Here is a 10,993-nt window from a genome sequence, read left to right on the forward strand (position 1 = left end):
GTCTTTGACAGCAGACAGGCTTCGCAATCTAAGCCTACACATTCTAGACCTCTTACAATCGTCAGCTCCCCCAGTGGGATTAGTCCTGAGGGCCCTGGGATCTATGGCAGCGGCCATCAATCTGTCCCCCTTCGCTTGCCTCAAGATGAGGATTTTTCAATGGACACTACAAGTCAAACATCTTAGCGGACAGGTTGAGTCGAACGATCCTCTCACCTTACGAGTGGTCTCTGAACCCAGCAGTAGTGAAACATATCTTTCTCCAATGGGGTCAGCCTTGTTGCGATCTCTTCGCCTCGCCTTTGAACACAAAGTGCAGCGAGTTCTTCGCTCTGATTCCCCCACCAGGGGAAGCCCCCAGAGGCGCTCTAGTTCATGCTTGGCCATCCGGTCTTCTGTATGCTTATCCTCCTCTTCATTGATGACAAAGTTCTTGCAGAAAGCTCGTCGGTTGGGGAGCAGAATGATCCTCATAGCCCCATTCTGGCCTCGTCAAACCTGGTTCCCTTACCTACAGTCTCAAGTACATCCTCCTTGGATTTTAGGTCCCAATCCGGATCTGATCTGTCATCCTTAAGGATTGAAGACCCCCAATCTGGACTACCTCAAACTCTCAGCTTGGTTGATCCAGTTCCCTTAATGGCTAGGACTCCTGGTATATCATCTTCGGTTAAGGCCATCCTGGTGGCTTCCCATAAACTGTCTACCAGGAAAATCTACAAGAGTAAATGGAAACGTTTCTCTGTCTGGGCAGAGCACAGGAACTTAGACCCCCCCCCCCCCCCTTCAGGGCTCCTATCCCAGCAGTCCTAGACTTTCTTTCACATACCTTTGATCAAGGAGCCAGTGCTTCTACTATTAAAGTTCAGTGGCAGCTATCTCCCACTACCATGTTGAAAACAGTTCAGGGCCTCTAGCGTCCTCCAAAATATGCAAAGCATTCATGAAAAGAACCTTTTTGTTAAGACCCCCTATTAAAGATCCAGTCCCTCCATGGGATCTTACCCTAGTTCTTCAGGCTCTGACTGGGCCTCTTTTTGAACCCGCGGCTTCAGTCGATTTAAAATATGTATCCCGGAAAACGGCCTTCCTGATTGCCATTACTTCTGCTAGAAGAATATCGGAGCTTCACTCTCTTTGCAGCAAACCTCAATACATCATCTTTCATAAAGACAGGGTCTCCCTCAGGACTAATCCCTCTTTTCTGCCCAAAGTGGCTTCGGAAGTCAACATCAACCAGTCCATCAATCTACCTGTCTTTCCAAATTTTCAAAATAAAGGGGAATGCAGACTTCATTGTCTGGATGTTCACAGACAGTTGCGTTTTTACTTAGAACAGCAGATCTTCGAAAATCTGATCAACTTTTTGTTTCCTTTGCAAAATCTTGTCTGGGGAAGCCAGTCACTAAAGTAACCTTAGCTAGATGGATTTCCCAATGCATTCTCCTAGCTTACTGAAGTTCTGGTCATCCTGAGCCCCTGAGAGTGCGAGCCCATTCTACCCGATCTATGGCCACCTCTGGTCAAGGGTTTCTTTGGATGATATTTGCTCAGCAGCTACTTAGGCTTCCACTCATACTTTTATTACACACTACAAATTGGATTTAATATCCAGGGGACGTGCATCGTTTGGCTCAGCAGTACTCCGGAATATCCTTCCATAAGGGCCTCCCAAGTTGCTGGTAGCTGGGGACTCTGTCCCACAGGTTGCTGAGCAAATGACGTTAACTACTTCAGATAAAGAAGTTATGTACTCACCATAACGTTCCATCTGAGTAGGTAACTTCATTTGTCTGCGACCGACCCGCCCTCCATCCCCCGGACCCTTAGTTCGTTATCTAAGAATCAGGATACATCTTCTTTCCATTGACATCACTGGAACGTATTGAAACCACTTCTAGGTTATGGAATTTCCTATTGTCCTTTTTGTTTTTTTCTGGCAAACTCAATCTGAGGGTTAGAGGGAGATGGCAGGGCATTGTGGGTAGGGGGAGGAGCTTGGAGCTTGGATCTGTTAGCTTGGAAAGCTGCTGGCTCAGATCCGAATCTGATCCGATACCCACAGGTTGCAGACAAATGAAGTTACCTACTCAGATGGAATGTTATGGTGAGTGCATAACTTCTTTTTTATACCATTTACAGAAACCACACTTAAATATCCCTGGGGGCCTTTTTGTATGTTTATTACTGCATTTTCTGTGGATGACTCTAAATAACTTTGAAGCTGTGACGTTTTTTACCTGTAAAAAAAAAAGTTTGATGACCCACTCAGGATACCCTAAAATAACTTTCCAGGCGTTCTTCATGTTTCACTGTTGCAGTCATTACATTTGGGTTATCTGCTTGCAGGTATCCCTCAACTGGCCTGAATATCAGTCTTGGGTCCTGTGTCGGATGCTCTCTCTTCCATGACGTCAGGGGTATAAAACATGCAGCCGACGCCATTACATCAGTCTTTCTTGCCGCGCGGTGCCTGAAACAGAAGCAGTTCGCAAGTGCCAATCGGCCAACTCCTGAAATTTTCGTTTTTGAGTTTCAGAACTGAAATCTTCAAAAAAGCTAAGTACCCCCTTGGGGATCCTTTTTCTTGCTCTTAACCAATGTCAGTAAAAGTTAAAAATTGTATTACCTGTGGAAAGCAAATACCTCATAAAGATTTTAATTCGTACTGCATTCCTTGCTTAGGCCCAGACCATGACGTCCCTTGCTGTCAGTTTTGTGCCTTATTTAACCCCCGGACTATTCATCGTCAGTTTCTTTTTGCGGCAAATTATTTTGGAACTTGGTTTAACTATCCAGAAATGGCTTCGGTAAGCCATCTGACTATCGACATTCCGAAAAAACGTAAAGATAAAGACAGAGACAGACCGCATAGGTCCAAAGCTGCCGACGAAGCTTCCGTTAAGCTAGTCGCTGGTTCGCCGGTATTCAGTGAGGCACTTTCGCAGCCCCTGATACCCGCTACTTCAGATTTGCAGGCCTGTACTGAGACCCATTCGGAGTCCGGTATGCCCCGAGATGCTTCTTCAACTATGGAACCTGCGGATGTCTCCACCTTAGATGGGTCCGGAGCCGCTGTGCTGGCACCGGCTTCTGAGGGGTGTATTCAGGCCTACTGACTTGTATTTCAAATCAACGCCATTTTCTTCAAGGCCTAAAAGTCGACCAAGGCCTAGAAAACCGACATCCAAACCGCATGGTCAGGCCCATATGCCTAAAAAAATATATGATAAGAATAGCTGAAGACCTTATTACTTTAATTAGGGGAAGCCAGCCTTCTCCCTCTAAGAGACCTAGATCTGATTTTCCTTCTGATTCTTCTGATCAAGATTCTGATATTTCTGTTTCTTCTGATTATCAGGATTTGCCCTTATCTACCTATGAGGATTCTGATGCAGAGGATTCCATTCCCTCTGCTTCCCCTCCAGAAGATATTTTTCTTGGTGAAACCTTGCACACACTTAGGGAGCATTTCCATTGCAAAAGCCAGGATTACTCTGACTCCAAAAAGAGACTTAGGGAATTCTTACTCCTCCCTCAACACAGGCCTTTAGCTGTCCCTCCTGTATTGGACATTGTAGATGATGCCTTCTTGGAATCTAGCCTTTCCCCAGACACTTTACCTCCAGCTCCCAGGAAGCCTGACAGGAATTACAGGGTACCTGACTCTCAGACGTTCCTCATCAAGAATCCTACTGTAGACCCAAAGACTATTTCCCAAGGACCTAAAGGCATTAAGACTCCTACTGCCAAAAACCCTACCCCCTCTGATAGAGATTCCAGGGCCTTGGACAGATGGGGTAAAAAGGTTTACACTTCTGCTACTTTGGCCATTTGGGCCTTAAACTGCCAGTTTCATATGTTAAAGTATCAGCAGCATATTATTGGATTGCTTAAACAGAAAATGATGTTGATTCCTGACTGTGCTGAAAGTAAATAATTACAGGATTTAATGCATTCTGCTGAACAAGTTGGTAAACATACCTTGCAATGTGGTTTTGATTCTTCAGAAGCATCTTGCAGGGCTGCTGTCACACGGTCTGTACTTAGAAGGCATGCTCGGCTTAAGTAGCAAAATTTGCCAGATCATGTTAAAGCTAAATTACTGGATGATCCCTTAAAACAAGACCGCCTGTTTGGCAACAAAGCAGAAGTCGTCCTTAAAAAGATGGAGGAAAAAGCTAAATCTATGCAAACTGTCAAAGATTTCCTGCAAGTACGGCCTCCTAGATTTAGCAGGCATTGGCTTTCTAAGAATTGGTCCTTTCCTGTCTCTTCCAGGCCTTCTCAGTCCAAACCCAGGAACAGCAGACCACCTAGGCTACACTCTCAAGGTACTCACAGGCCTAAGCAGTGGGGGGCTCCCACTTCCAAAGCTGGAAGTAGTAAGACACCCCCCTATAGAAAAGGGTCACAATGACTTAACCTTAAACCATCCAAGCCCTGCTCAACTGCCTGCTCCTTCTGGGGGAAAGATCGCCCGGCATGCAAAAAAAACTGGGAACTCATTACCCAGGACAAATGGGTTTTAAGTATAGTTTTCCAAGGATACAGATTCCTTTACCAACCCCAAACGGTTGGCCAGACCTACCCCCAAATCAGTGGGCAGGGGGCTCAACAGCAGGTTCTCTCTCCAAGTATCAGGGCTATTCAGCCTGTCCCAGCAGAAGAAAGGGGACAAGGTTTTTACTCAAGACTTTTCTTGTTACCCAGAAAAGACAGCTCCTGGCATCCTATCCTGGACCTCTCTATTCTAAACACCTTTTTGGTAATCCCAAAATTCAAAATGCTAACACTTCAACAACTGCTTCCTATGCTAGGCAAAGATGCCTGGTTGACAACCTTAGACTTAAAGGAAGCTTACCTGCACATTCCAATAAGGGAATCTTGCAGGAAATGCCTACGCTTCAGAGCAGGCTCCATGCGCTATCAGTTCTCTACATTTCCCTTTGGCTTATCTACTGCGCCCAGGGTATTCATAAGTGTTTAGCTCCAGTCATTGCATTTTGCAGGCAAAGAAATTTTCAAATATACCTATACCTGGACGATTGTCTAATTCGGGCAGACAGACAGGACATGCTACTAAAACATCTGTCATTTGTAAAGAAACTTCTAACCTCACTGGGGTACACCATAAACTAAAATAAATCTCATCTAGTTCCCTGCCAACAAATTGTATTCCTGGGAGCAAGCTTGGACACAACTTCCCAGATGGCTCACCTCACTCCAGAGAAACAAGTTTATTGACAGCCTATTTCAAACTACTGGCCACAAAGACCCAGCTATCTGCAAGGAAAATCCTGCAAGCCCCTGGGGTTTATGGCCTCTTGCATTCTATTAATTCCATATGCAAGACTGCATATGAGGAAACTACAGTGGTATCTAAAAAGCCTATAGTGTCAACATTCTCAGGACCTGGAATCAATGATTCCTGTCATTCCTTGTATAAAGACAGAGTTCCTTTGGTGGGCAGAGGCCTGCTACCACAACAAGGGGCTCCCATTCACTCTACCCTTCTGCCGCCCAAACCCTAACAAACTCATCAGACTATGCGTGGGGGGTCTCATTTGGCAGGGCAGTTCATTCAGGGCAAATGGAACCGGAGTCAAATGCAACTGCATATCAGTCAAAAAGAAATGTTAGCTATACAGAATTCCCTGACAACCTTCAAGGACCACATTCTTCCAGGACAATTATTGGTAAAGACAGACAACACCACTGTGATGTGGTACATAAGCAGGGGGGGACCCACTCGTACCCTCTCTGCAGACTAGCCATGGCTCTATGGAACACGGCCTTGAGCTATGAGGTGTACCTACAAGCTCAATTCCTGCCAGGCAAGCTAAATTTACTGGCAGACAACCTAAGCAGAAATCTCATGGACCCACACAAGTGGAAACTGGAATGAAAGATATTCAGTCTTTTGAGAAACAAATGGGGGAATCCAGAAATAGACCTGCTTGCCTCCCCTCAGAACTACCAATTGGACAAATTCTGCACAAGGACTTCCCACAGTCAAGCTTGGAAAGTGGATACCCTGTCCTTCACCTGGGAAAGCCTCTCAGTTTATGCCTTTCCCCCTCTGCCTCTCCTCTCGAAAGTTCTACTAAAGATCAAAAAGGACAAACCAAGGACGATACTGATTGCACCAGACTGGCCACACCAGGACTGGTACCCCCTCTTGCGCAGTATATCACTGCTGGAACCATGGCACCTGCCTCAGACCCCTTCCCTGCTGTCCCAGCAGGAGGGCCAGATTCTGCACCCTCAGCTTCAAACCCTGAACCTTGCAGCCTGGCTAATTCCTTGAGCTGTCCTATAGCATCCCTCAGGTGCTAGATGTCATTCTGGAGGCAAGGAGGCCTAGTACTAGAAATTTATGCTGAAAGTGGAAAATATACTGTTCCTGGAGCCAGACACAGGGGATGGGCGCAACTTTGCCCAGCTTTCCTCATATTCTTCAGTACTTAACAGAGATGCTCCACAAGGGCGCTTTCCTTCTTGTCATTTAAAATTCATGCCTGTGCCATCTCAGCCCATTATAATACTGAACTACCCCTCTTCTCCCACACCCTGCTAAAGCAATTCCTCAGGGGGGCCAAAAAGTATAAGACCACCCAGGAGAGCCCCTACTCCAGCCTGGGACCTTAACTTTGTTTTCGTAAAGCTCACTCTACTTCCTTTTGAGCCAGCTTGCGACTGCAGAATTGAAATTCCTTTCTTGGAAAACAACCTTCCTTCTAGCCATCACTTTAGCTAGAATAGTGTCTGAATTACAGGCTGTTATGGCAGTGGAGCCCTTCATCGTATTCCATGCAGACAGGGTGTCCCTCAGGATTAATTCTTCCTTTATGCCCAAGGTGGTGTCTAGTGTGGCCCTTAATCAGTCCATTCATTTGCCTACTTTTTTCCCAAATCCACAAAACAAAGGAGAACGAATACTGCACTCTTTGGATGTGTACAGACAACTTAGATTTTATTTGGGCAGGACTAAGCCTCTCAGAAGATCTGAACAGCTGCTAGTTGGCTTTGCTGCAAGGGCAGAGGGGAAGGCCATTTCACAGCAAACCATTTCTAAGTGGATAGGCAGTTGCATTCATTTCTGCTATAAGCATCATGGAAAACCTACCCCACAGGGAATAAGATCACATTCCACCAGGGCTGCATGTACCTCTGCAGCCTTTCTCAGAGGAATTTCCTACCAGGAACATCCTAGAAGCTGCTACTTGGAGTTCTGTACATACCTTCACCAAGCATTACCACATGCCTATTTTTTCTAAATCCAGAGCTGGTTTTGCCACTGCAGTTTTGCAGGGCTTAATTGCTGGTCCTAATGCTCTCTAAATGCCTCCTCCCTTCTTTAGCTTTGGGAATCAACCCACATGTAATGACTGCAACAGTTAAACATGAAGAACATAGTACAATTGTGTACACTTACCATAAATGTAGATGTTAGAGTGTATTCATTGTTGCAGTCCTGGTTACCCTCCCTCCAGCCCCCCTGACTTCTCTTGGTTATACCTTTCTTTTTATTTCGTGTTCTTTCAGCTTTCTGGTGTATTTGCTTTTTGTTGGAGGTGTAATCTAACATATAATTGCTTTCCATTATGGGGGCACCTGACATCCTGGCAAGAAAAACTGATGTAATGGCGTCGGCTGCATGTTTTATACCCCTGATGACCTGACGTCATGGAAGAAGAGACGGCATCTGACGCAGGACCCAAGACTTTGATATTCAGTCAGGCTGAGGGCTACCTGCAGGCAGATAACCCAAATGTAATGACTGCAACAGTGAATGCACTCTTAACAACTACATTTATGTAAGTGTACACAGCTGTACTTTCTCTTTTAATACTTGATTTATTCTACTACTGCTACCAAAACTGTGTGAGACTGGAAAAGGCATGGTGAAATCTGGTTTCTCTGTGGTTGAATTTATACTCAGAATCTGTGACTTTTACTGAGCTCAAAATGGGTTTCCATCTTCCTGTTCTTTTGTGCATAACCTCATCTACCATTTCTGTAACTAAAGATCTGTTACTGCCTTTATCAATAAATATTTCAGTGAGGATTATGCGTTTGTTCAACCACTGCCATATCTTAACCTAATAGCTTCCCCTTTAATAACATTTTTGTAACATGCAAAGGATGTGCACTAGTGGAGGGAGTATAATTATTCTTGAATGTTGGCTTCCCATATACATTAGAAAAAAAAGGCTTTAATATTATTATTATTATGAAATTTTATGTACAGATAATGTGCCCTTTCATCACTAATATTGAACCTAAAATCCAAAAATGCACAGCTGTTTTTTAGATCTGCTTGTATATTTTCAACATCTGGCAGATCACCTTCCATGATTAAAAAAGAGATCCTCCATAGCAGTCCATACAGTTTAACTCTGCAAGGTACAGCTGGAGAAGTTGCCAGTGTTGTTCAGTGCTGCTCCAACAGGAGAGGACATACAAGTGACTGGAAGGGTTGTTATACATAGTATACCTCCCTTCAAATCAAAGTACTCCATCACCATTGAGTTAGAGAGAAATGTGCATAAAGACTGACAGAAACAATTGGTGCTTTTCTTCTACCAGTACCCTCCTTAGGGCCATTCTTTTGGGAAAGCCCTCAGTCTCCAAGACACATTTTAGAAAAATAAATAAGAAATGCCTTGCTGGTCCATTGACAGAAAATATTAGAACAGAGGTGATATGATGCCTTTTTTGGACAAAGGCATGTGTTGCTATGCAGTTTTTCAAGCTTTCAGAAGACAAACAAGCACTGCACCTGAAACCAGTATGTTACTGATGGATACACATTAATAGCAGCTTGTACGGAGGAAGGGAGAACAGAATACAGAATTCCTTTCATACTGAATCACTACAATGCCAACCATTCCATGTCTTCAATCTACATACCAAGCTTAACATTGCAACACAGAAATGGAAAATAAAATATTCAGATTTGTTCTGCCAGAAGATCCAAATATACATCATTGTAACCTCTTAGAACGGGTGTTTGTAATGAGCTTCCATCTTAGAGTAATACCAGAAGTTCATCAACGCATTGAACATCCGTCTGTAGTGACATGCGGATTGAAGAGCTTGCGGATGTGATGTTCCTCATCATCATACCATGGTCCTCGGTAATTAAAACAGTATCTGAAGTGTGCCATGTAATGATCTGGTAGATGCAGTCAACTTTTTAAACGTCTTTCCTCCTTAAACTCTGGATCTAGGAACTTCTCACTTGAGATGCTGTTTATATAGATGTGACAAAAGAGCTGGGGATAAGTGGATTAGCATATCCCAGGTTAAGGGACTGTTATATTTTAAAAGCCTTGCAGGATTTGCTAGAAAGAAGTAGCCAATGGTTAGACCTACTGCATAGGGCCTCCTTGCCATTTGTTGGTTTGCTGTGCATTAATACCTTAAAGTCAGTCCTGAAAAATGCAGTTTCACTTCATGTGGGTGATCATTGTATTGTTTGTGTCACTTGTTTAGACTTGCACTGTCCAGCATGAGATTTTTGAATTCTGTTGGACCTACAGTACTGCATGCTCCAGCATGAGATTGCTGAATTATAATGGACCTACAGTACTGCATGCTCCAGCATGAGATTGCTGCATTATATTGGACCTACAGTACTGCATGCTCCAGCATGAGATTGCTGCATTATATTGGACCTACAGTACTGCATGTTCCAGCATGAGATTGCTGCATGCAGCCATGTTGCCTTTTATACCATTAACTGAGTGTAATGTTGGAACATTTGTTTGCTAATAGTACTGTGTTAGTAGCCTTCTTTGACAAGTGTATGTTTTCCAGTACTCACTGCATTTGTATTTTTCCACTTTTTTTTCAGGTTATATGCAATTTAGATCTGAAGAAGTGCTGACTTTTCTGAAAGACAACAACCTAATGCCTTTACGCTATGTGGATGATCATGGATTACCCACAGAACAGTACCCCCTGAATCCTAATGGATCTCCCCTAGGAGTGGCTGGCCTGTGCTCTTCAAATGGCCGTCACCTTGCCATGATGCCACACCCAGAAAGGACTACACTGACATGGCAGTGGCCCTGGATGCCCCTGGAGTGGCGTCAGACTCTGACTACCTCACCTTGGCTACGTATGTTCCAGAATGCCTTTGAGTGGTGCTGTCAGAATTAATAGTGGCACTTTACCAATTTTGGACAGAAGTAGCAAGTTTCACCGTTTTTTATTCCATTCCGTCTGTATGTCAGCAGAAGGTATTGTACAGTTTGTAATGACAAAATTCCATTAGAATTGCACTACCAAATTATACTGATGAGGGCTGAAGGTCACATAGATCCTTTTTTGGGTTACAGTACTACTGTAATACTTGTCATTTTGATTATCAATAAATATATATTTCGATACAAAATGTGTATAGTTTGATGTGAATAATTTCTGATTTTGGCATGTGACAGTGCTGTACAAACATTTACTGGAGCTATTAAGTCAGTGGATGCTGGCAGAGACAAAAATATACTGAACAGGAAAGTGGAACAGAGTAGAGCTTTCAAGTAGCAGTCTGTGCAACAGAATGTGAAAACTCAAGTTAGTACTAAAATGGATAGGGGACGGATTATATTGCCATATGGTGTTTACAATTTACAGATAATTGATTACACTAGAGTATCTTAGTACAAAAGGCCCTTCTGAAGTGTTGCTTGTCCGGTCAGGAAAAACTAGATGAACAGTTGTGGATTCGGTTCAAGCAGCTTTATTATATAGAAACACCTCATGATTAGGACTTAGTAACTTAAACTTAAATAAACTTATAAACAGACTGACTACCATGTTAACACTGGCTGTTCTCTCAAAATGGCCCTGCTGCCTGCACGTGCTCCCTCTTTATATGCACGTGCCTATACTTGGAAATGCTCCTTAAAGGAAAACTCCGGGCTTAAACACAATTTAGCTCAACCACAAGTCATGTTCTATCCCTATAAACTCATCCAGTCATCTA

At 43.7% G+C, this 10,993-nt stretch overlaps 1 protein-coding gene across 4 annotated transcripts in view; it reads left to right on the plus strand.

Moving 5' to 3' along the window:
• The window catches only part of PFAS (phosphoribosylformylglycinamidine synthase), a 517,919-nt gene extending 507,514 nt beyond the window's left edge, over nucleotides 1-10,405 (plus strand). For all 4 annotated transcript variants that reach the window (XM_044086680.1, XM_044086681.1, XM_044086677.1 and 1 more), the window contains one exon: nucleotides 9,863-10,405. In XM_044086680.1, the coding sequence (XP_043942615.1) occupies nucleotides 9,863-10,170 (308 nt within the window). In that variant the 3' untranslated portion in view covers nucleotides 10,171-10,405. The remainder of the gene's footprint in view (nucleotides 1-9,862) is intronic.
• Nucleotides 10,406-10,993: the final 588 nt, after the last annotated feature.

The sequence above is a fragment of the Protopterus annectens genome, chromosome 10.part0 (assembly GCF_019279795.1).
Source record: "Protopterus annectens isolate FY-2018-M chromosome 10.part0, PAN1.0, whole genome shotgun sequence".
NCBI lineage: Eukaryota > Metazoa > Chordata > Ceratodontiformes > Protopteridae > Protopterus > Protopterus annectens.